Below are 25,406 nucleotides of genomic sequence, written 5' to 3'. Positions count from 1 at the left end.
AAGAGATTTTTGATATGGATCCGCCTTAACTGTCCTAAGGCTGGGTTTCTCTTCAGCCAGCATAGTTTCTCTTCCACCACCCCCGTGGATTTCTCTTTAGAAGTGATTCAAGCCAAAACTCTTTTTTTTTTATCGATTTTTTTTTTTTTTATAATAGGCGATCACAAGGGAGTAAAGGAACAACCCGGATCCAAGAAATAAGAAAAGAAAAACGTGGAGAGATGAGAAGATGAATGAATAGACAATACCGGAAGAGTGGCTCTGATACCACTTGATACGCCCTAAATCGGGAATGATCACTTTAGCTGGGTGTTGGATATGATCCGAGAAGGCAATGGCACTTCTGGAACTGAGATGGATTGAAAGGATCGTCAAGAGATGCGGAATGACTCTTGATATACCCACGATCTAAGGCTAACCACCTAAAAAAGAATGAATGTGTTGGCTAACCACCAAACAACACACAAAGATGAATTGGCTGACCACCAAATCAACAAGCCGGTTCACACAATTGAACTAGCTATAGAACTCTCTCTCACACTCAGAGAAGAAACAAAAATAAACTCAAAAACATAGATTTTTTTTATTCACAAAAGAGTTTACATATTTATACTAGATGTGGTCAAAGAAAGACATAATTATTTGTGAGAATCACACATCTAGGAAATGAGAAATTTAACTAGAAAATAATAAATGAGTCAAAGTTGCTGAGTTTGAGGTGGACTTGTCAAGGAGACCCTTCGACTACTGTCCAGGTTCATTTTGTTCGTTCTGGTCCACGGTGGTAAGGATCAAGACGTGGGCTTGACGATCCGTACGGCCCAAATTTGCGAGAACTGAAGATCACCGGTTTTGTAAATTGCATAACTCTTTCATATGAACTCCATTTGATCTGATTCTTGTTCAAGGAGTTCCGTAATTGAGTTGAGAACATTCTCCAAGTAATTTCATGCGTAGAAGCCTCGAGGTTTGGAAGATATGAGTCAAACAATGAACATATATCTTTACTGCTTTCATGCTGGTTGGCTCCAATGGACTGATCCACGAACCCGGGCACATCAGACCCGATGGTTGAACCGGGTTTGACCATAAACCGGTATATAGCTGGATTGAATCTAATAATTAGTTCGACCATTAACCGGTCACGTAGCCGGATTAGTTCTCAGAGTTTTTATAAAAACCCTTAAAACTATCAAAAATCTATAAACCATCCATATAAACATAAAAACCATGTTTGTGTTTTAAATCCATTTCTATTTTAATTATGTATCATATTTACTAATATTATTTTTAAATTTATACACTAAAAATATATTAAACCGGATTATTGAACCAGGTTTGATCCGATCGAACCATATTAAACTGTGACCAAAAAATTATTTGGTTCAGCTTCCGGTCCGATTTAAAAAAAACCCTGTTACACATTATCAATCTTTAAGTGATTAGCATATGTAGTCTCGCAATAAGTTTTTGTTACTAAATTTTTTATTTTATTTTAAAGAGAATGAAAAAGAAAGATGATGAACCGATGATAGTCATTCTTTTTGGAAAAAAAAACTCTACAAAAACTAGTTAAAAAACTTTTATCATACTTGTCACTACATAATTTGTTAAGCTTTTTTAAGTTTTAAATTTAATTATTTACTTAAATAAAATCATTAACACTAAATGGATTTCACATGATGCTCTTGAATTAGGCCTGGTCATTTTACCCAGACCCAAAGACCCGAACCGGAACCGAACAAAAAATACAGGTTCAGGTCCGGATCCGGGTCCATACTAAAGTACCTTATGGGTCTTTTTTTAAGACCTGCGGGTCTTGGTTCGGGTCCAGATCCTACCCGAGACCCGATCGGATACCCGAAAGACCTGAAACTTATTGTATATATTAAGTATATTTGGGTACTTGGATATTTTTGATAATTCGTATATTTTTTAATTTTTTGGTCCAGTTTTCGGGTATAATTTCAGATTTCGGGTAAAATTTTAGATTTTCAAAAAATATAATTCGGGTATTCGGTTAAAATTTTGGGTATCTTTTAAGTTTCAAGACTGATTTTGGGTAAATTTTCTGATGTTTTTGCGGTTCTTCGGATATTTATGGAGTTTTCAGGTATTTTTTTAGTTTCAGGATCTAATTCGGGTATTTCGGATCTTTTTCAGGTCCTAAATATCCGAACCGACCCGAACCCGAATTATATACGAAAATTACAAATATTTTACGAGTATTTAGATTACAGACCCGAACCGATCCGGACACGATAAGATCCAACCTGAAAACGACCCGAAAAACTATAGGTATATATATGGTCCAAATTTTTTAGAATCCGACAAAATCCAATCGACCCGAAAAATTGTAAGTATCTATATGGGTCCGGATGCCAGGCGTTTATTGGACTATTACCCGAATTTTCTTTTTTTTCTTTTCTTTTCTGTGGAGCGCAAAATTGTGGTCAATGCTTTGTTCAAATAATGCTGATAGCCTTTTAGTTTGGGCTTTTATGGGCCTTAAGTTGGTGATATCCAAAACTGACGTTTCATTTAAGTTAAAAAACAGCCTGATAATGACGCTGAGGTGTCGCTAGTTTATAGGCTGATACTGCGTGGCGAGAAGAACCCGTCTTTATAGAGTCCGGTCAACTCTAAAACTAAAGGTCCGAACATCTCTTCGTCTCGTTAACGTTCTCGTCGAAATCAGAATCTCTAAAGCCAAATCTGGTGAGTTTTTGATTTGATTTTCGTTGATGTACGATCCAGTCTCCGGTGAATTTGTGTGATTCAATGTTGTCGTTATTCAGGAATCCCTAGATCTGTTGTTATGGTTGATGAGAGTGTAGATCTGATCATGAGATCTCGATGTTGAAACCTGAGTCACGTTAACCTACAATTTTGGATCTCTGATCTGATACGATTCTTCCTTTGTATGTGTAAGATTATGTAGAATTTTGCGTGTTCCTAGATATATATAGGTTTTGATAAGTCGATTTGTTGAGAATCCGTCTAGTTTCACAATTCATGTTCAGAAAGTGATTTAATGCTAATTTTTTATGCACATGTCTCTCTTGGTAAAGAAGAGAGGGAAGGATGGTGGGAAGTGGAGCACCACAGAGAGGAAGTGCAGCTGCAGCTGCTAGCATGCGTAGGAGGAAGCCAAGCGGCAGCTCAAGTGGAGGAGGAGCCTCTGGTGGTGGTGCAGCAGGATCCATGCTTCAGTTCTACACGGATGACGCACCCGGTCTCAAGATCTCCCCTAATGTCGTCCTTGTCATGAGCATCGGTTTCATTGCTTTTGTCGCTGTCCTTCATGTCATGGGCAAGCTCTACTTCGTCAAGTGATCAGAGAGAGAGAGAGGCTTGAAACACCAAGCTAGTTTAGACGCTTGTTTTTAACTCATGTTTTAATTTTGTGGAGTATTAAGTTTCTTGACATTCAAAGTTTCAATATTCTTCATATACGAAGTGAAGGGGTACTCGTGTACACATCTCACACACTTAGAGCACCATCGTTATAGTTCTGGAAGGATTCAAATTCACATTAGCTAAATTCGAAGAATGTTAATACTTGAACCCTTTCAGAGGAGATTAATGAAGGACTAAACCGGGATTGTTAACCTGTGAAATAAAGAATCCTAATACAATAAAGGAATGTATGGAAAACACTAGACACTAAACAGAAGTTCAGGGGCCTAAGTTGTAAATAAACAATTTGAAACGACGGGTCAAACTATTCAACCACTGGGTTTTTCCATAGAACTTGGAGCAAGCGACGAAGACGAAGAGGTCGGAGATCTTCTCAAATGGCAGCTTCAGCAGAATCATCCTCAGAGATGGAAGACGCGCATTCACCTACGATTCCACAATCTTCTCCATCGCAGCCTCTGCTGTCTACGATTCCAAGCGCTAACATCGCAGCGACGACGGTCGAAAACGCAGCTTCCTGGATCGACGACGCGATGCGTCAAGCGCTGGTGTACCAGAACACGATCGTTGAGACGTTAGATTCCACCATCGACGCCTCGAGAACTCGATTGTCTCAAATTCGAGATACTTCCATAGCTCACACGAGCCAAACAATCGTAAGCGAATCTGAAAGTCCACACCTTCTATTCTCTGTGTCGTTCGATTGCATCTGTTCATCCTCTGATCAAATCGAGCGTTTGTGATAATAGGATTCTCTTAGAGAGATTGCTTCTGAGTATAGCGTTTACGAGCATATGGTGTTTGCGAAGATTAAAGGTCTGGTCTACGTCCCTGGATGCTACGTCGTTTTAGCCTTGTTCATTTATCTCTCAATGTGGTGGTGTATGCAGAGGGTGTAAACGTTGCTGCATCTCATCCGCTAATGTCAGGATCTTTAGCCTTTGGTGTTGGGATCTTTGCTCTGAAAAGTATTATTCTTATACTCCCTAGAGTTCATTCTCCTAAGGATATTTATGCTATGCACTGATATGTTTGTTTGCAGAGACGAGAAGATTTGTATACTATAATACTTTGCGGATGTTCTCAAGCGAAGAGGTCAGTGTTCGTTGAATGTATTATGCTGCTTTGCTTGTGGTTGAACTTGTTATTAAGTCTTGACGCTATGTTTTTTGGATTCAGGCTTTGCTTTCTAGAGCAGATCTTAGAGTAAAAGAGCTCAGACAATCAATGGATCGTCTTACAGCCGAAAGTGAAAAGCTAGAGGTATGCTTTTAGTTAGGTTTGTTCCTCTTTTGTTGGTTTGCTTTGACATCCCTTTATCTTGGAAGTAGAATGAAAACGAAAAGGGTTCAGGTTTCGAAGAGAGAACTCTATATGTATGTATCTCTTATTGAATGGATATGGATGAGGATGATGATGCTCTAGATTCATATGGATGAATAGTTTTGCTTTCGCAGGAATTAAATGGTCACTTAGGTTGATTTTTCTTGAATGTGACTTATATATATACATGTAGCCTGCACTTACTAGTTAATGATCTTCAGCAATAGCAGTCTGTTGAAAGCCCTTATTGGATTATGTTTTTGAATTCTTAACCCCACTTTGATTGTTTTAGAGAATTTCAACTGTGGCAGAAGATGAGTTGATTAGAGGAAGGATGAAACTCAGGTTTATATGATCCAGACGATATAAAAGTAATATTGTATATGTACGTATGAACATGATTATTGTGTTAACTCTCCATATCCTCTTTACTCAGACAAGCAGGCAAACAGATACGAGGGGTGGTTCAATCAGCTTATAAGATAGAAAACCAAGCAGCAGGTATGTTTTGTATCTTAAACTCCCAAAGTTTATTAATCCAAAGATATGCATAGAACAGTAAAAGTTTATCGACTTATACCACCATTGAGTTATTCTATGTACAGGTTTGAAAGATGTACTTAAAGAATTGCCCACGAGAGAAGCTTCTCGATTCCGTTCTCAAGTAAGTATCCTTGTCTCTTTGCTCTTCTAGTTTAGAATATAGGACCTGAACTAGTTTAGAATAACCATTTATATATATAGGTCTTTAATGGAGTTATCTCGCTTGTTCAACCTCAGATATCGAACCGTGCTTCTGAAATAAAGCAAGAGAGAAAGGCTTTGACAAAGGAAGTGAACAAGATCAGCAACTATGGTATCTCCGTATGAGGAGTTTGATTACTCTCTTGGGTTCTTAGATGATGGAGCAAAATTACACAATAATAATATCTTTAGCATGATTTAGACTTATTTTGTTTGGTGTCAAATGCCAAATATGTAATCTCATGTTGTTTTGTATTTTCAAGGGTTTTGGTTATTTGACAATTAGTTAGCAATACAAGTTGATGATGATGTTTTCCCACCATGAGGGTGTCTTTAATCCGGTTTTTGGTTTTGGTTTAATCCGGTTTCTGGTTTTCATTTTGATGTTATTTTATTACCAAGTTCTATAGAGGAAACATATTGGTAATAATATATTTTCTTGAGTGATGTTTGAGTTAGTTAGAAATTTAAAAACTGTCCGGAGTTTATCTTCAATGGATGACTCTAGTGCAGTGACATGAACCAAAGGGAAACCCGCTAGACACTAAGCCTGTTGAACAAAGAGGCAGGTGTATAAAGCATGATCTCTTGTTTCTTCTTCTACGCAGCATGAAAAGTGAAGACCAAATCAGATCGACATTTATGATTTATCCGTCTATGTCTAATCTTGGCTTTAACAACAATAGTCAGAGAAGCTACTCGCCAGAGAAAATGTTTAGGCTTCGGTATTGTGTCATTGCTTTGGCTAGCTCAGGAGATGCAGCAATGTTTAGGCTTCGGTATGGAGTCGCCTGCCCTGGTATGCTCAACATCCGGTTCTTTGGATGCGGTCCGCCCCTGCAGTGTATTACAGTCCTTTCCCGCCAAGACTCGGCGTGGCTCAATCTTATCAGCGCCTCTAACTTAATCCACCATTTTTGAACGCTACGGCCCCGCGTTTCCACCGTTTTTGAATGCTACGGTCCCACGTTTCCACCGTTTTTGAACGCTACGGTCCCGCGTTTCTTGTCTACCCACCCTTTCCGGGTGGCTTACATTTCATTCATTCATCTTTCCATTTCTTTCTTTTTTCCTTTCATTTCCTTTTTTCTCTTTCCTTAGACTCATTCATTCTTTCCTTTTAGATGCCACCCGTTCTCGGTGTCACACTCAATTCATTAAACAACCATTCACATAGGTCTTACCATTCATCTAACCAGACCGATTAATAGTATTCTATGATCCTAGGTGTAATTCTTCCTATACATCCTATCTTTCACAAACACACGAGTCAAACAATCAGATCAGAGAATCACATCAACACAATCAGATCAACACAAAGCAGTCCATTAAAGTCCTTTAACAGTATGAGCGTTCTTATGCAATATGTACTATGCAACTATCATCCTAGGATTTCATCATGATCTAATCAACCTACAACAATCAGGATCTAATCGATCCTAGCTCCTCATTCAACAATATACAGAAGCATGAGAAGAAATCTGGGTAAAACACCTCACCTTAGCTTAGATCTGGATCTGGAAACAAGAGACAAGAGAGATGAGATCCGGCACAACAACGCCACACGGCCACCACCACCACTCGCGTACTTGCTCACGGTGAGGAGAGAGAGAGTCGGCCCACAGAGAGAGAGAGAGAGAGCGATCGCGAGGAGAGAGAGTCGGCGGTGAGGAGAGAGAGGAGAAAGAGAGTCACCGGATTCCTGGGTTTTCTGCAGAGCTTCACTTCTCGGTTTCTGATGAGAGACAAGAGGGTGTAGGCTTGCTTTTATAGGGAAAAGAAGAGAACACTAGGGTTTTCTAGTCGGGGCGTAGAGAATCCATTACCTTTTAAGAATTTTAAATGGGCCAGTTTTGGGTGTTACAGCTATAACCGAAACTTCATCAGATAGTGAAGAAGTTACTCTTGATTAAATGAAGATCCAAGCATGCTCTGTGAAACAAAGTAGCTAACTAGACCTCCAGAATTGAATCTGCTTCGACAGATTCTAAAATCACATGTAAGACTTAGAAGTTGTATTCAGTTTTAACCCAAACCGAGAAACATAAAGATTGATGAGCGGCTCTGATTCGATTAAAACATAACACACCAAAATCGTCGAACGAAAACAGAATTGCCTAAGCGAAAAAAAGTTCGATCCATTGACTGAAAGTTTTACAATCAAAAACAAAAGAACAAGAGTGGTAGCCGACGGCGATAGCCTCCGGCCACCGATGAACGGTGTTGCTTTAGAAGTTTTTTTTAGATAATGCACACTAATGCTGGAACCATTGAAAATGATTTAGGTAGGAGAAATTTAAAACTGCATTACAGAAAATTTAAGTTAAACTCATAACATTTACTGTTAAATATTTTCTAATTCCAATATTTTCCCCCAAATTACTAAAAAACCTTATAATAAAAAGTATGAAAATATTAATTTAAAATTATCCGCAATGATTTTTTTTTTCTTTTTACATTTGAAGGAACAGAATAACAAAATATTATTCTGTTCTTAAAACGGAACTTTTTTTTAAACGAAACTTTTAAAAAAAAATATGCTTGTAAAATATCCCCCAATTATAAATGTTTTATAACGAACAATCAAAAATGATTGAGAAGAAAGAGGAAAGCAATTTAATCAGGCCGTCAATATGATCATGCCGTAGAGCCTACTTTCTGTTTGCGACAGCGACCATTGGGGAAAGATATGTATGTTTGACAAACTTAAAGTTTGTATGTCATTTTCCGATTATTTCGCTGGCAATAGATGGATTTGAGCATGCTCCGGTGTGTGATGTGGTGTTACTTCTTCCAAATCTAAGAACCACAAACAGTATGATCAACTGAATTGAGCTAAAAAAAATGTTTGTAAGAGTTACGGCTTCTTCAATGTATAGCTTATAAACCCAAATATACATTTAAGCCCATTTGTATGGAGTGCATTTCTTCCAATCTGTATTCCACATACTGTACTTTATATTACACTAAAATAAACTACATCCAAAAGCATTATATGACTTGTCCACTGTCATATCTCTTTTGGAACTCACGTTGCAGATGGATATCAATAGAAACTGACGCTCTTCAGGCTTCATTAGTTTCTTAAACACTCTTGTGCAGCCATTTCCATATCAGCCTGAGGAGAAAAAGATGGCATAATAAAAAAATCATACAGCAAAAGGAGGAAGCTTTGTGAAGACTTAATGGGGAACGAACATGAGACTTAATGGTGAAAAGTTTTTGAACTTGAATAAAAATAAAAGCACATACCATAGTACTCGCTGGGAGAAAATAAGAGATGGGTGAGGCCGATAGTCTTGTTACCGATTCAGAATGTCAATCTTGTATTCTAGAGCTTGCAGTAGTAACCTGGAATTTGCACGGGTAAGTATAATTTGGTGTTTGATTCTATGTTACCTACCACCACTATCTGCAACACTGATGCATAGAGCTTTCATAGATCTTCAGGGATCCATCCTCTGGTGAGATCAATCGAAGCTTCATCTACCAAGAGTCTGTCTCTTTAAACAAATAGTGGTAGTCTGGTGGTAATAAAATTTTAAGGTACAATGTAAATATATCACGGGATCAATTCTTATTGGAAACAAAGTTATTGATATTTGACTAGTCAAAGTTTGGGTTTCGGTCTGTGTATTTTATATGGTAGTTCAATAACATACGATCTGGTTATCAACATTAGTTGGATTCCAAATTCGGATCATGCAATATGATATCCGGTCTATTATGTAGCACTAAGTGTGTTCTTCTTGAAACCGATTGAATCGACCATAGGACATATAAAAAAAGAGTTTGTCTCTTCTCCTTGCATGTCAAAAACTCTTGCAATGCGAAAAGTCCTTATTTTTGCATTGTCTATCAACATCATTCACATCTGATTTCGCTCAGATTCTCAAGTACTCGTATGAGCTTTTTCTTTGAATCGAAGATCGACAAAGCTTTCCGAGGTGCTATCAGACATTGATTCGGTTATCTTTTTTCTGATTGTGACTCTTGTCACTTTTTTCATATCACATTCGTGATCCCTCAAAAAAGATTATATGTCATACCCTCTAAACATTATTTGTAAAGTGATTTGCATATACAGTGTCATCACCACATTTAAACTAATTAACAAGAAAAAAGATGACATAATTTTTGAAAATTTGACTTAGCATCAATATATTTTCAACATGTACAATTTTTTAAATAAAACTTTATATTTTTCGGCAAGGTTTTAAATATGGTAATGATTATTAACTCCTATATAAATATTTATTTTGGAAAAAATATATTAATAACTAATAACTCATATATCACCACTAAATTTATATATATATATATATATATATATAACATGAATAAAAAAAAACTTAATATAATTATATATTTTTTTACATCAACTTACATATTATAATTTGTAAAAATATAGAAATTTTATCAAAATAAATTGTAAGTGTACATCAACAAATAAAAAACTAAAGTAACTACTCAAATAATTTTTTTGTTGATAGTTAATTGATTAAATTTTTATTTAAATTTATCGGTTCACTAGGTTGATTAAAATTTTTTTTTAAAGATTAACATATTTTGACTTAAATAAACAAAAATCCAAAATTTATTTGAAATTATATATTTAAATATAGACTATTTAAAAATATGTGATAAAATATATATTTAAAATAAATAATCGTTAAATAAAATATAATTAAATAATTTGTTTTTATAAAATGTAATTTTAACTCTACTGAATTTAAATTAAATTAAACTGAAATAGTTTAACCAAATAAAAAGAAATAAGACTAAAAATGTATATATGATTTTATTTTTCCATATCGATGAATTTAAACTATAAAAATAATAAATTAAAAATTTTAAATTTAAATTTTGTTTCAAAATAAAATATTGCATGAAAAATATTAGTAACATAATATAATTATCTATTTGTCGAAATCAAATCCAAAAATATGCAATACTAAAGTTCTCAACAATTGGTATTATAAGAAGTCATATGTTAAGGATTTGATATCATTAGCAGTTTTGAACAATACATATCATATTATTTTTAGGTGTAAATATTAAGATTCAAAGCAATATTCTGAATTGCATAGTTGTGGATTGTCACTTATTACAATAACTAAAAGCTGAAAAGAAAAGATTAAGAAGGAGAACTAGAAATTATAAGTGGACTTGGCATGGATAGCCTGGTCAGATTTGACGCAACCAAAAGGCAAAGGGGGGCTCGGTTTTAGAAACTTTGAATGCTTCAATGAAGCCCTTCTAGCTAAGCTATCATGGCGCCTTCGGATACATAACAGCAGTATCAGAAGCTGCAGTTGCGGTAACTCAAGAGAATTCAACCAATTGGAACCAACAGGTGTGGAGTCTTAAAGCAGCACCGAAGGTCAAGACTCAAGATGCTGGTGTGGAAAGCGTTAAAAAGAGCACTGCCGGTGGGTACAAGACTCGTAGACCGACATATTGATGCTGACCCAAACTGTGGACGCTCCCGAATCTATTAATCACCTGTTTGTTCATTGTCAGTACGCTCAAGATGTTTGGAGAGCAGCCCCTTTTACTACTGACGGTGATAATAGACTTGGAAGGGTACTGGCCGGGGGTGTCCTCGAAACCTTGTTTACCGCCTACGGGCATCACCACAAGCCACCTCGCACCGTGGATTCTATGGGAATCAGCGCAAGTCCCCCAACAGAACACCTATCAAAGGAACACAGATCCCTGTCCGCAGGCTCACTTGTCAACGGTGCTACGATCAGATGCGGCCTGGCGAGCAGAATCAACAGCAGCTGGATTGGGCTGGACCATCTCAAAACATGAAGAAACGCTAGAGTTTGCGGGAAGGGAACTTCAAGTGTTCTCGCCTCTGATGGGAGAAGCACTAGCCTTGCGAGTGGGTTTGAGAAAGTGTAGGGAGCTGGGAATCTGCGAGCTTAATTGCCAATCAGATTCCAAAATGCTTATCAATAGCATCAACAATGGTAATGCTTTACCTGAGGTATATGGTGTCGTGGCGGATATTCTCTGCATTGCGACTGAGTTTGTTTCTATTTCTTTTGCTTGGATTTCGAGAGAAAAAAACAGAGCAGCAGATGTGCTTGCGAAACAGAGTTTGTATGATTATGGGTGGGACATGGTTCCCACCTAAGACTATTTAGCTAATGAATGGAAGTTGTGTTCCAAAAAAATAAAAATTGATAGAGGATTAACCTGTTTCACTAGCAAAAAATTCAAGTAACCACCACAGAGGACAACCCACAGCCTACATACGATTGACACTGACCAAAGCAATCCTGACAAGCTTTGTTTAAAACAACTACATATTTAATAATAGATATCTGGTATTAATTAAGGCCTTAACGGGCTTAAACAAGTTATATATATGTAAAGATGTCATAATCATGTGATAAGAGAATAGGCAATAAACATTACTTACGGTTATTGGTTCTTGTATTTTAATGTATTTGAAAATCCGAACTAAATATAGTGTTATTGGTTCCATGATTTTCAAATCTGTATTAAAATCATGTGTTATTGATTTAATTATTCATAAATTATATATCAAATCAAGTGTTATTCAATCGTACGAATTTACTAATATATTTGATTTTATAATGGATTTGAATGGATTTTTTTGGATTTTTTTGTTAAAAATACAAAGACTCAAATCCGATGAAAACACCTCCGGATTTGCATATTTTACTTGTATTTATAAATACTATATGAATTTCTAAATCTATCAAAATATATAAACCAATAGGGTCTATGTCTTGGTGATTAGATATTTGTGATGGCTCTTTCAATGATCTTAGATTTATTGTACGATCAGGATGTGTATTAAATCTTAAAGCACCAGTAAAAATTCGGTATTCGTTGGACCGGACGTATGTATTTTTAGAGAAAAATATAAATTGAATTTTGAGACTGTTATAAATATGGATATAAATGATTATAAAATTATTCATTCGCATAATAATATACAAACTCTAAACGGATATTTGCCTTAATTGTTTTTTTTTTTCTTTGCTTTTCTTCCAGTTTTTTTTTTTGAGAATAAACTTGGCGTTTGTTCACAACATTTACGAAGTGAAGTGTAAGGAGTATTTTCTAAAATTCTAATTTAGCTTGTAAAAGAAAAGGACACGAATCATTTCATTCTTTATCGATTTTGAGCTATATCTACATTATACAGCTTTGTAGTGTTCTATATATGATCTATCATAGCGTATTGATTAATCTGATCAGTACCATGTTTCCGAGTGACATATACTCATTACATTGTCACTAGTATTTTTCTCGTTTAAAGACAGTTTAGTTTTAGTGCAAAGAAATAACTAATTTATAGTATTTGTTAACAGTTTAATTTGGAACGGAAGAAGTATTTCATTTATATTGTTTTTCCTTTTTCTTTATCTCTTCTTCAAGACAAGATCATTGGTATTACTGCACATGCTCGTTTCTCATTTTCTTCCTTTAAAAATGGTAGAGATGTAAAAAAGTTAAATTATTTGAATAATATGCTCTAAATTATCATCTTCATTTTATTATTATTCTGCTACTGCTTTCAGTTTGGTCTTTCTAATTGCTTGCTTTTTCTTTTTAGCCACTTTATTCGTAAAGATAAAGATCACATGTTTTAGCTCCATTCTGGTTATGTCTCGAAGTTCATATATTCTAGACGTATAAAGTTACTAATTAGGTATACGAAAAACGTAAATGATGAAAATTAAAAGTATGTTTGTGTTACCTACACAATTATATATGAAATTCTTGTAAATACGTTGATATGTATTCAACAACGGAATAATTAAACCGGCAGATCAAACAAAAACAAATACGTTTATATGGTATTTGACTGGAATCCTCAACTACGTAATATATAAGCTAATTACGAATAAAGCAATGTATATATATAGGCCTGAGCGTTCGGGTACCCGTTGGCATTCGGATCGGGTTTTTCGGGTTTTCGGATTTTCGGGTTTACGCTTCTAGGTCTCATACTAAAATTTTATTAGTATGGATCGGGTTCGGTTCAAAATTGTATTGCATCATAAAACCCATAAAGTAATCATATATCGTACGGATTCGGGTTATATCGGTTCGGTTCGGATATAACCAAAGTAAAAACAAAATTTTTGAAGTAAAACATAAAAAAAAACATCTAAATTAAATAAAAATTAATCTATCACATATAAAATTGATAAAATAACAATAAAATGTTAAATCAAGCATGAAAACAAACATCATTTGTAAACAATATGTATTGCCTTATAGAGAGCAGATTTTTTTTTTCAATGATCAAATTATAAAATACTTATTTATAACTAATTGTGTACTTAAAGCATTTATTAGAATTTTAATATTTATTATTATATATAATATTACCACAAATATTGAATTTAATAATTGGAATACTTATATATATTTCAAAATATTTATATTGACTATTAATTTCGGATTTTTCGGGTTACCCGTTCGGGTTCGGTTAATAACACTTCGGGTTCGGATATTTTTTGTACCACCCTACAAGACCCGTTCGGGTATTTTTACGTTTCGGATCGGATAACGGGTCGGGTTTTTCGGTTCGGGTTCGGTTCGGATTTCGGGTTCCGGATTTTATGCCCAGGCCTATATCTATACATACAATATATATATATATATATATATAATAAATATCCACAAATATGATCTCCTTGTTTTCGTTAGTATACCATTATACACGCATGAACAAAGTGGGGAAGTACATAAGTCATACTAATTTTGCATTAGATTCGAGATGACATATATATATAATAAATATCCACGAATATGATCTCCTTGTTTTCGTTAGTATACATAAACGCATGAACAAAGTCGGGAAGTACATAAGTCATACTAATTTTGCATTAGATTCGAGATGACATTTTATGAGGAAGCTCAATAGCTAGTTTTAGTCCTAGATTAGATTTTCAAGCCGAACAAAAAATAAATTTAAAGCAAATTACATTGCTAACGAAAACAAGGATAAATGTAACAGTTTCTCGGACATAAGAATTTTGCATTAGATTCCAGATGGCATTTTATGAGTAAGGCTCACTAGCTAGTTTTAGTCCTAGATTATTAGATTTTAAAGCCGAACAAAAAAATAAATTTAAAGCCAAATATAATTCTCAAAAGACATTTATGAAGCATGTTAAACATATATGTAGAAAACTGTTAGAGATCGAGAAAGGAATTGAGCTTGAAGCCTTGAACCACGAAGAAAGAAAACACAATATTGACAAAAGAGGAAATCAAGATTATACAAAATATCTAATCACGATTCCCTTGAACACTCCAATTTCCTTTATGTTTTTTTTTTGTGGTGGGCTTTTTTTTTTTGTGCAACATCTTTCTAAATATGTTTCGACATACGTAAAATATGTTTTTTTTTTGGTGGTGGGCTTATTCTTACTACAAGTCTACAACAAATGATTTTTTTAGATCTTACAATCAAGAAGTATAGATTTAATACAACTATCAACTCAATATATTGTCTCCAAACATTAGATCTCACCACTCCCAATCATTCACGAGAGAAGATGTGCTTCGATTTAAATATACTTTTCTTTTTGCGAAAATTTAAATAGTTGGGAGTTTATAATAATAATTGCGTTCTATTTGCAATTTTTTTTTTGCAAAACTTTAATTAATTCATCCACGGGAATTAAGATGATCATGGACATACGACCAGTCTTCTTCTTTCTAAATCAATAAGTATGATTAATTGCTCTAACAAATATACAAGCGATGACTCGCATTAACTAATACATTCCACATGGAGTATTTGCTTTCGCTTACATATGTTTCTGTTTTTTTTGTATCAGATGTATTATTACATTAATTTACACGATAGTAGCAAATAAACAAATATACGTCTATCAGATATATCATTAGATTTACACGGTCGTAGCAAAAATATTTCGTACATAGGGTTGTTTTACTGAATTAGATGTATTATAAGATTTGCACAGTAGTTGCCGATAAGAAATAAATAATATGCAGGAATAGAACCTTCCAATAATATGCAACCATAATATAGTGGCAACCAATGTATATATTCAAAATAGTAGGTTTTAAAATGTAAATTGGACTAATTACTTGTCTGTACCTAGTTAGGTTTGCATGCCACAAGATGCCAAACATCAAATTCAACTTCTTCTAATTTGTCAGCATAATATTGTCCAAACGATTACATGTTACATGTATATTTTATAAGGAAATATTATAGATATAGTCATCCCCTGTACTTTGCAAAGTGATTTTGCCACATGTCCTTTCTACAATCAATTTTACGAAACAAATATGACATGATTACTGAAATTGATGACATGGCTTTCGAAAAAATATGACATAGATAATTTTATTTAATATTAATTTATATTTTTGGCAAACTTATTAGAATATGGTAAAAATTCATATATTACATTTAATATTGATATGTCCTTTTGGTAAACTTTTTTTAAATATGGTAATAGATCATACATCATCTATAAAATAAATATATTCATATATAACATTTCAAATTTTGAAATATTATTATTTTTGTATAATTATACAATTTGTATTACTGAAGCTTTAAAAAAATTCTACAATTTTTTAAAAATTTAAATATCTAATCGTAAGATCATTAGTTTTTTATATACCTACAAATTTTATAAATATTGTTAGGCTAATTTTTTGATAATTATACAATGTTATATTATTTTTATTAGTTTTATACAAATTGATTTAATATATATCAAATCTATATTAAATATTAGTAAAAAATAGTAAAATCTATAATATTTAATAAAATTTATTTCTAAATATAAGTTATATTTAAAAAATTTCTTATTGCACATGGTGCAGGAAAATACCTAGTTTATATGATATTTGCTGTCGCCATTTGACAATCGTATATATAAACTAGTACTCTTATTATTCGGTAATACTAATATTTTTATAATCGGTTATCTCTTTTTGTTATTAGTGGATGGGCTGCTATCAAATTGAGACTTTAATATCTGTTGTGATTGTCTACATACATTCAAACCTTAAAATCATGAGAAAATAGAAAACTAACCCAACATTTTTTTAATTATTACTACGTATGAAGATAACGATAGTGAGCTCACTAGTACACCCACTATGTTTCTAGTTAATGACCTGTCTTCAACTATTCGAAAGTCTCACCAGATAAATGAATAACATAACATACATGTGTATATATGCTCTACAATATGCGAATATTACCAAATGCCAATGAAAATAATAGACAGTCTTTCCCTTTCTCACTGATATATGATGAATAAATGGTACTAAATCATTCATACAATATTAATCATTTTGTCTATTATGCACAGTTAATAAGATTTTTATCGTGGACGAAATCTATTTTTGGAAAGATGTGAAATTGTCTTAACGAGTTTGATATGGACTTTATCTCCTGTGTGAGTAATGGGGTTTCGCCTATTCTGCCAATAACTGCTATATGTAATGACAAAAACGTACATAAATAAATTTTTATCTGTAACAAAGTTATTTGTCACTCTCAAATCTAAGGGTCCAATATGTTTGGGATATATCAATAACAGTCTAGTGGTGAACAAAGTAAGGTGTTGGCCAAAAGCAATCACCTTATTACAGTTTATATATTTTCACTTTTGACATACATTAAAGAAGTGGGCAAACAAACAAAGTAAGTAAGAAAAGAAAACTAACAAAATAATGTGAAAATGAAAGATCCAAAGACATCATCACCATGTGACTCGTGTAATTTTTTCCCCATCCTTCACTATCAGTTTCATAGCATTATGTCATCAAAACTCGTACACTATGGAGTATATGACATAAATATTATTAATCTGAAAGAAAGTTAGTTAACAAATTGCCCCAAGAACGTGGATTACGTGTCACTGTGGTAATAATTTCCTATTAGAATTTTTAGAAATTAACATGCAGGTTAATTATATCCTGGTACTAAGTGAACAGTATAATTTTCTGTATCAACAAGTGAACACATAATTTAACATACATCTTTTTCAAATGATTCAACTATTCTTCAACCGACAAAATCAAATAATAGCAGTATAATTAGTGAAAAGGAGTTTCATGAAAAAGACTCGACTAATCAACAAGAGATATCCTTTTCGAAGTTACATATTACCATTACTAATGCTTTTTTTTTTTGAACAACACCATTACTAATGCTAAGTTCATACACTTCTACAGAATATTACTCTTTTATTTATATGAAAATTTTCATTTTATTAATTTCTGATGGATTAATAAATGATTATTTGTACTAAAATGCGGTTAGCATATGCGTCCCTATCAAATATACTTTTATACATATTGTAATTACTTAAATTAAAATTTATTAGTCTTTAAATTAAAAGAAAATAAATCTGACATCGTTTGCAAATATCATGACAATTGTCAACAAACAATTAGGTTTCATTCTTACTTTTATTGATCAAGGATCTTTGCTTGGTTCTTAGCTTTGTTTTTTGTTAAAAATGTTATCACCATATTTATATCACACAAATATTCATCAAACACGCTTTTCTGCCAAAAAGAAAAAAAAAATCAAAATGATACCGTTTACAGAAAAAAATCACTAACACTCCAATTGAAAAAAAAACGTAAATATATAAACTGAAAAAAGAAGAAAGAGTAGGCAAATTAATTAGGTGTTAGTGGGCTGGAGTGTGATTTAGTCATTGAGACAGAAAAACGGCTCTTCAAGCCGAAACCCATGATCAGCTCCACATAGCTGCCACGTGGACGAGTAAAAAGAAAACGCATCGTTTCGTATGATCTCATCGGTAACCAAATCTGGTAAATCAAACAGCTTCTCTTCCTCCTTGTCTTTATCTGCAAACGATGTCGTCGAAGCACATGAAGTTTCCGACAAATCTCGAGTGTTAATGTCCGAAGAAAACACCACACTACCTGACAACGACTGAGCCATCACTCCTCGACTCGGCTCGGTTTCAGCTAATTCAGCTACATCAGAATTATTCATCCGGAGGCTATTTGCGCCGGAATCTTGCCAATTCACGGCGGCGGCGGTTGCAGCCGCTTGAATATCTTTAGGAGATCTTGTGACCGGACGAGGAAGCTCGCCGGATAATTCAGGAAAATTGAGATGAGCCGTTGTACCTTTAATAGCTAAAGATGCTACATCATGAGCTCGAGCTGCCATCTCAGCCGTTGGATAAGTTCCGAGCCAGATTCTTGATTTCTTCCTCGGCTCTCTGATCTCGGACACCCATTTCCCCCAACTCCTCATCCGTACTCCTCTATAGTTCGGATGCTTATCTCCACCGCTGATCTTCCGCCGTTTTACGACGTTATCATCATCTTCTTGATCTTCTGATGATCTTGGAGATGCTTTTCTTTTAGAGTTATAAGTTGTTGATGAAGAAGAAGAAGATGTTGTAGATGAGGAAAACGAGGCGGCCGCGGAGGAGGAGGAAGACACGGTGAAGATGGCGGAGGAGGTTAAGGTTACTTGAGAAACACTCTTCTCTATGGTTCCCATTGTCAGAGAGAAGCTTTAGAAAGAGGGTTGCACAAAAATAGATGTGAAGTGGGCATGTATTAATATTCCTCCACAATCTTTTTTTTTTTGGCTTTTCATATTATAAGAAAAATTAATAGAAAATATGTATATTTTTTTCTTTGGCTTATTCATAAGGGAAAATAATAGAAAAATAAATATAATGATTTTTTTTGAGAGCACAGATATAATGGTTTTTGGTTATAATAAATGAATGAGGGAGGATGGAATTGGGTCCATGGAACAAAGTAGATATTATTGAGATTTCACCGTTTAATGAGCTAGTTTTGCTTCATGTGAAAATAAATAGAAACATGGTTATCATCCTCTTGGGCAAAACCCGGAAATATCTCATCTCTGATTCGCTGACGACTTGATGATCTTCTTTGATGGCTCATGCCCCTCCTTGGATGGCATCGCAGCGGTGTTGGATGAGTTCCGTACATTATCTGGCATGGGTCTTAACAAGGAGAAGACTGCTTTGTTTCACGCGGGGATGGATGATACTGAAACGGCAAACCTGAACGCGAGCGGTTTCCTTATGGGATCTCTCCCAATAAGGTACTTGGGTCTTCCCCTCCATCATCGGCGGCTTAGAAAGTCTGAATACTCTCCTCTTGTGGATAACATAAAGAAGAGAATACAAAGCTGGAAAGTTAGATTGTTGAGCTATGTGGGAAGGTTGGAACTCATCAAGTCAGTTATCAACAGCTTGATCAATTTCTGGCTCTCAGCTTTTGTCCTTCCGAAAGGGTGCATTAAGGAGATTGAGAAACTCTGCAGAGACTACTTGTGGTCCTCTAGCCCGGACACACGGGGAAATGCAAAGGTCGCGTGGTACGACTTATGCCTACCGAAAAGTGAAGGTGGAATTGGACTGAGGAACCTTTCCCTTTGGAACAAGGCTCTCACTCTTAGATTGGTCTGGCTTCAATTCTCAGGTTCCAACTCGCTTTGGGTTGCTTGGAATAAAGAGCACCGTCTGAAAAGGTGCAACTACTGGAACGCAGAACCTCAACCAAGTCACTCTTGGATTTGGAAAGCTCTGATCTCCCTCCGCCCTCTAGCTCGTCATTTGATTGGCTGCAACATTGGGAATGGGAGAAACGCTAGCTACTGGTTTGATGATTGGTTACCCTCTGGGCCTCTTATTGATTCTGTTGGTGAGGCTGGTCCCTGTCGGCTTGGAATTCCTATCACAGCCACTGTAAGCGAAGGTGTTAGACGCGGGGTTTGGATCACTCCATCGCCCCGTTGTAGAACACCATCCCTTGCTTCCTTGAGAGCAACTTTGCTGGAGATCGATCCACCTACCAATGAAGACAGTGCAAACTCTTATTGCTGGGGACCATCTGGTCACAGAGCCCCTGTCTTCTCTATCACCAAAACATGGGAATCTATCAGACTCTCAGCGCCTCAGGTTTATTGGGAAAAGGTCGTTTGGTTCAAACATGCAGTGCCCAAACACGCTTTTCACTTTTGGGTGGCAAACCTAAATCGACTCCCAGTAAGAGAACGGTTAGTAACCTGGGGTGTGTGTGATTATGCTACCTGCTGTTTGTGTGGACTTGGACAGGAAACTAGGGACCTCGTCTTCCTGCGCTGTAGCGTTGCTACACAGCTCTGGGACATCGCTCTGGCTCGCCTTGGACAATAGGCCCTCTGTCTTGACACCTGGCCTTCTCTTATCAACTGGATACTCACGGTTACTCCAGGCCTCTCAGCAACGCTAAAGAAACTCACTGCTCAGCTGGTTGTCTTCCACCTGTGGAGAGAAAGGAACAATAGACTACACCAAGGCCCCCATTCGACCTCTACCCTGTTTAGTAAGGTCGACAGGACCATCAGAGACATCCTCCTGGCTCGCTTACCCCATAAGCGTTGCCAAGGATTGTTGTCTCAATGGTTTAGGTTCACCTAGATCACCCGATTCATAAGCTTCATAGTTCCATCTTGGTTTTTTTATTTTTTTTGAGTCATATGTAACTTCTAGCTGTTAAAGCCCTTGTAAATCAACTTTTGTTCCAATTTTTGGTATAATATTCACATTTTATCAAAAAAAAAAAAAACATGGTTTCATATGTGTATTCTTTTCATACACAAAAACTGAAAAAGAAAGAAAAAAATACATATTTTGAAATGAAAGAATATAATATAGGTGCATGGCACTCATTGATTTTTTTTAGCTTATGAATTTCCCATCTTTCCACTTTTTTTATTTCCTCCAAATAAAAGAGGGGTTGGTGACGTCATAATATATAATTTAGCATATATTCTTTCTATAATTTAAGTGTTTCATTTTTTCTTCTTTGGTGTACTTGATTGGTGAAATTAAGAAACAGAAACGAGTGATATCGACACTCGGATTCAATCCATACACAATGTTGTTTTGACATATGTTGTTGACATATCCATAGACTGAATTGTTTAAATATGTTTTCGTGTAAGAGATATTTTTATTTCATGGGCTATTGGTTGTAGTTTCATGCGATAATATTTTCTAATCGAGTTAAACTGGAAATCATAACTCTTTCTGTACAAATTAATTTAAAATTCGGAGGGCACTTGGCAAAAATAACTCCTAATTAATTGAAATGTATAAGCTATATATTACCAAGCGCAAAAAAACACATGTATTATATGGTAGTAGGTTTGTGGTATATTATTAACTAAAAGACTTGTTAGTCTTCTGAGAAGACTCTTCTTTCTTTCTTTTTTGATCAAGAGAAGACTCTTCTTCCTTTTCTCTTTTTAATAAAAACAACGTTTGCTTTATGATTAGAAAATTATGAGGTCCGATTGGTACATATAGTTTTACAATGGTTAGAAAATTTTCTAATTATTGTTATGGAGCAACTGGTAAGAGAGAGTATGGTTTTAAAATGTTTATGATAGCTAAAATAATTAATCTCAATAAGACAACTAATATAAAAACTATACCTATTGCGTCGAGGTATTTTATTACACGTGCCGTAAATAATTTGAGTTCAATGGGAGTAATAAAAACAAACACGAGATTCCCACTTCCTGGACAAAGGTTCACACTCGTATTAAGCCATCACTTTCAATTAATTTAAATGACAGATTAAGCTCTTTGTTTCCTTCTCGAGATGGAAAAGGGCATGAAGTCATGACTAAGATGGCTGTAATGCCATATTGCCATGTGATATAATTTACTTTAATACGAGTGGGTCAAGGTATTAAATTTTGATTAAAACATAGAACGTACAAGTACCTAATCAAATTTATATGAAAGAGTATGTTAGAGCACCTCCAATGAGGATATTTTAACATAAGGTTTTTAACTCAAATTAAAATGTATGCATAGATAAATATTAATGTTTAAATATGAAAATAATATAATTTTATAGTCTCAAATTGAGTTTTTGGTTCAATTAGTATATCGATAAATTAATATCTATATAAATTAATAAAAAAATATAGTTTTGGTGTAGTCCCAACATTATTAATTTATAAATGTTTCACTATATACGGCTATTGGTCACCACAATAATTAATAAATACTGCTTCAGTTTAAGTATTTTTCTCAGCTGCGACTATTCATTGAATAATGAACGCCATTATTTACATAATCACACGTATGTATATACTCAATAGTTAATAAATTGAACTACTGACCACTATTAGCGGCGCATAAAGAACTAATTACTATATGTACAGACCGATTGTTAAGAGGAGGAAGAAGACAACATAATGACGCAAGAGGACTCATGGCAGATGGACTAAATCACAACCTAGCTGTGATTGACCTTGATCAATTATAAGAAAATATCGTGGCATAATTGTTTATATTAGGGATGTTAATAATGGGTTTTTACCCATAGGGTACCCGAAGCCCGGTTGAAATTTGAAACCCGAAACCCGTACTTTTAGATTTTAAAACTCGCGGGTTTTTGTTGGGCGGGTCTTGTTTTGTTTATTACCCTATCGGGTTTACACTATCGGGCTTCGGGTACCCGATGGTTTTTTTTTTTAAAAAAAAATTAACCGAAACGACGTCGTTTTACATTATATTTTACCCCAAATTTTTGTTTCTCCCGTAACCACAGCCACAAAACACAGATCTAGAAATTAGACATGCTTTCTTGCGACGATTCATTCTAGATTGGGTTCATTGGTAAGATTTCGAAATGTGTTTTTGTGTTTTGATTCTCATGCTTTAGAATCTGGTTGACTAACCATCGATTCTATCCTAATTGGTTTAGGCCCCAACGAAAGGAGTCAAAGTGTTACCAGAAGAAGTCCGTACGTGATTACCTTCCTCTTCGTTCTCTCTATAAAATGTAAGAACTATGCTTTTGTTTGTTCTTAAAACTCTCTGGAAGAACTTGAGTGGGTTTTGTCTTTGTGCTATAGATCATTGGTTGGTTGGTCAAGTTGTCCCGGACAACAATGATTGTAAAAAATCACTTTGTTCGATCAAGTACTTTGTTTTGTTAGAGAAAAAGAAAATAAAAGTTTAATCAACCATTTATAGAGAAAATTTAGGTCGTGAACTCAGGGTTTGATTGATTTTGTGCTAACAACAACATTGTTCTATGTGTGCGCATGTGTGCCGTTACGTTTGCATATTGTGGGCTTTCTTGTTGTTGTGCTTAACAGGTTGATTATCAGTGGTGGTTTGGTCTTGTGCTGAAACAATAATATTGTTTTATGTGTGCGTATGTGTGCCGTTACTCTATTCAATAATAGCTTAAATTTTCTGATTGTTTAATGTTTTTTCCAGGATGGATTCACAAACACTTGACACACTAGCAGCTCTTGAGGCTGCAAATGAGCAAATGGAGGTTGATGATGATGATGAAGCAGAAACTCAAGGACAAGCACAAAGTGAAACTCAACCTGTTCAAGCAACTGAAACTGTGAGTCATTCTAAACGCGCAAAGTCTCTTGTTTGGAACCATTTCGTAGTAGTAGGAGTAGAGGCAGATGGAAAAAGAAGGAGTCGTTGCATTCATTGTAATAAGAAGTTAGTATCAAAGCATTTGCTGTTGGTCTTCTGGAAAATATCCGAGAGAGTATTAAGTTTGTCAAAGCATCTGGATCAAGGATAGAAGCATTTGCAGCATGTGTTCAGAGTGTAGGGATTAGGAGTGGAGCTGGATTGTCTCTAGATGTACCAACCAGATGGAATTCAACTTATGATATGCTTGCTAGAGCTCTGAAGTTTCGTGACGCATTCACTAGTTTGAAAGAGTGTGACAGGAGTTTTTATATACATAATTTTATGTCAAAATCGTGCAGATAGATACAAAATAAAAGTCAAGACAGGAGAGATTGTTGGAAAATCTGCGAGCGGTATACGATGATTGATGCGAGATTTGGAATTTTTATATACGTCAATGGGCACACAGGGCTCACATGCCAGTCATTTTTGAGTTGTATAAAATGAAATATCATTGACCATAGGAAATATACTTGTTTTGTCAACACAATATATTTCTCAAAACTGTGTAAATTGTTATAATGTGTTTATACAACGTCGGATATAAAAAATATACACAATAGACAATTTAAATGCTTAAACACTTTGCTGCGAGTTGTTAAAAAAAAACTTTGATGCGAATATCGTGGAAAATTATAGTATAAAAAAAAATCTATGCATATATATAATATATTGCAGCTTATATATTAAAGTTACGTACACATGTACTACACTACAAATATATATGCATATCTACGTATAAAAAAGGCAACGGGACTGATTCAGAAACTTAATTACGATGTTCCCCTGAACCGTTTTGTTCATTCAATTCTCTGTTTCCCCATAAAAGAGGTAACCATTATTAAAATAAATAAAAATCAAAAACCGATTTATTTACTCTATTAATTCAGATTCAGAGTCCTATCTTTTATTTACTTAAAAAATTTCATTTAATTTTGGAGTTATTCATATTTCATTAAAAAATATAATATTCATTATTATTAGATTAACAATACAAAATAACTTCTCCCTCTGATAAAAAAGATCGTTGACTATCCATACTAAAATCGTTTTTTTTTTCCGTCAAGTTTTTGTTTGTTAAATAAAGACGGACTCAGCCTAATATCCTTACGAAATAAAAAGGTCCACGGTCCGATTAGCTAAACCAACAACAGAGTAAAAAAACGGGCTTAAAGCCCAAAGGTCCATCACCGACACTGCCCAGATCCAGCGGCACGTGTCGGCTTATCCTCTTCTTATCTCATCCCGGCGGTTCCGCCGAACGGCTCAACACCGTCGAATTTGTCACGGAGAGCGTCATCGGACTAACCGAGAGCTCATCCCAATCATCACACGTCTCCTACTAGGCATTTTAAGCCCGAGACTCAAGACCTCAGCTTTCCTTCTCTTGTC

The 25,406-nt window shown here is 34.8% G+C and overlaps 3 protein-coding genes and 1 long non-coding RNA gene across 8 annotated transcripts; 3 read left to right on the top strand and 1 right to left on the bottom strand.

Moving 5' to 3' along the window:
- The first annotated feature begins 2,581 nt into the window (after positions 1-2,581).
- Positions 2,582-3,464, top strand: LOC106328139 (protein transport protein Sec61 subunit beta-like). 3 transcript variants are annotated; one of them, XM_013766518.1, is made up of 2 exons: positions 2,582-2,718; positions 3,075-3,464. In XM_013766518.1, the coding sequence occupies exon 2, from the start codon at positions 3,085-3,087 to the stop codon at positions 3,334-3,336; it is 252 nt and encodes an 83-aa protein (XP_013621972.1). In that variant the 5' UTR covers positions 2,582-2,718; positions 3,075-3,084; the 3' UTR covers positions 3,337-3,464. The 3 variants fall into 3 exon arrangements, with proteins under 3 accessions (XP_013621972.1, XP_013621969.1, XP_013621971.1); XM_013766515.1 differs by having other exon boundaries at positions 2,591-2,718; positions 3,067-3,464; XM_013766517.1 differs by having other exon boundaries at positions 2,598-2,718; positions 3,072-3,464.
- A 270-nt stretch (positions 3,465-3,734) lies between these two features.
- LOC106328138 lies at positions 3,735-5,865 on the top strand. Of its 2 annotated transcripts, none has more exons than XM_013766513.1 (9): positions 3,735-4,076; positions 4,170-4,236; positions 4,311-4,388; positions 4,463-4,515; positions 4,600-4,683; positions 5,036-5,088; positions 5,180-5,244; positions 5,349-5,407; positions 5,488-5,865. In XM_013766513.1, exons 1-9 carry the CDS (start codon positions 3,798-3,800, stop codon positions 5,611-5,613), a joined length of 864 nt encoding a protein of 287 aa, XP_013621967.1. In that variant the 5' UTR covers positions 3,735-3,797; the 3' UTR covers positions 5,614-5,865. The 2 variants fall into 2 exon arrangements, with proteins under 2 accessions (XP_013621967.1, XP_013621968.1); XM_013766514.1 differs by having other exon boundaries at positions 3,736-4,076; positions 5,524-5,865.
- A 12,126-nt stretch (positions 5,866-17,991) lies between these two features.
- On the bottom strand, positions 17,992-19,078 carry LOC106332083 (ethylene-responsive transcription factor ERF034-like). 2 transcript variants are annotated; one of them, XM_013770554.1, is made up of 2 exons: positions 18,439-19,078; positions 17,992-18,360 (listed from the first exon to the last, which is right to left on the bottom strand). In XM_013770554.1, exons 1-2 carry the CDS (start codon positions 19,028-19,030, stop codon positions 18,200-18,202), a joined length of 753 nt encoding a protein of 250 aa, XP_013626008.1. In that variant the 5' UTR covers positions 19,031-19,078; the 3' UTR covers positions 17,992-18,199. The 2 variants fall into 2 exon arrangements, with proteins under 2 accessions (XP_013626008.1, XP_013626007.1); XM_013770553.1 differs by having other exon boundaries at positions 17,993-19,075.
- A 3,879-nt stretch (positions 19,079-22,957) lies between these two features.
- LOC106333068 lies at positions 22,958-24,273 on the top strand. The gene is made up of 3 exons (XR_001268272.1): positions 22,958-23,186; positions 23,275-23,352; positions 23,796-24,273. It is a non-coding gene; the product is annotated as an uncharacterized LOC106333068 (long non-coding RNA).
- The last annotated feature ends 1,133 nt before the right edge of the window (positions 24,274-25,406 follow it).

This window comes from Brassica oleracea, chromosome C3, assembly GCF_000695525.1.
Source record: "Brassica oleracea var. oleracea cultivar TO1000 chromosome C3, BOL, whole genome shotgun sequence".
Taxonomy (NCBI): domain Eukaryota; kingdom Viridiplantae; phylum Streptophyta; class Magnoliopsida; order Brassicales; family Brassicaceae; genus Brassica; species Brassica oleracea.
The sequence above is the reverse complement of the archived record's forward strand: the minus strand, read 5'-3'. Positions and strand labels throughout refer to the sequence as shown.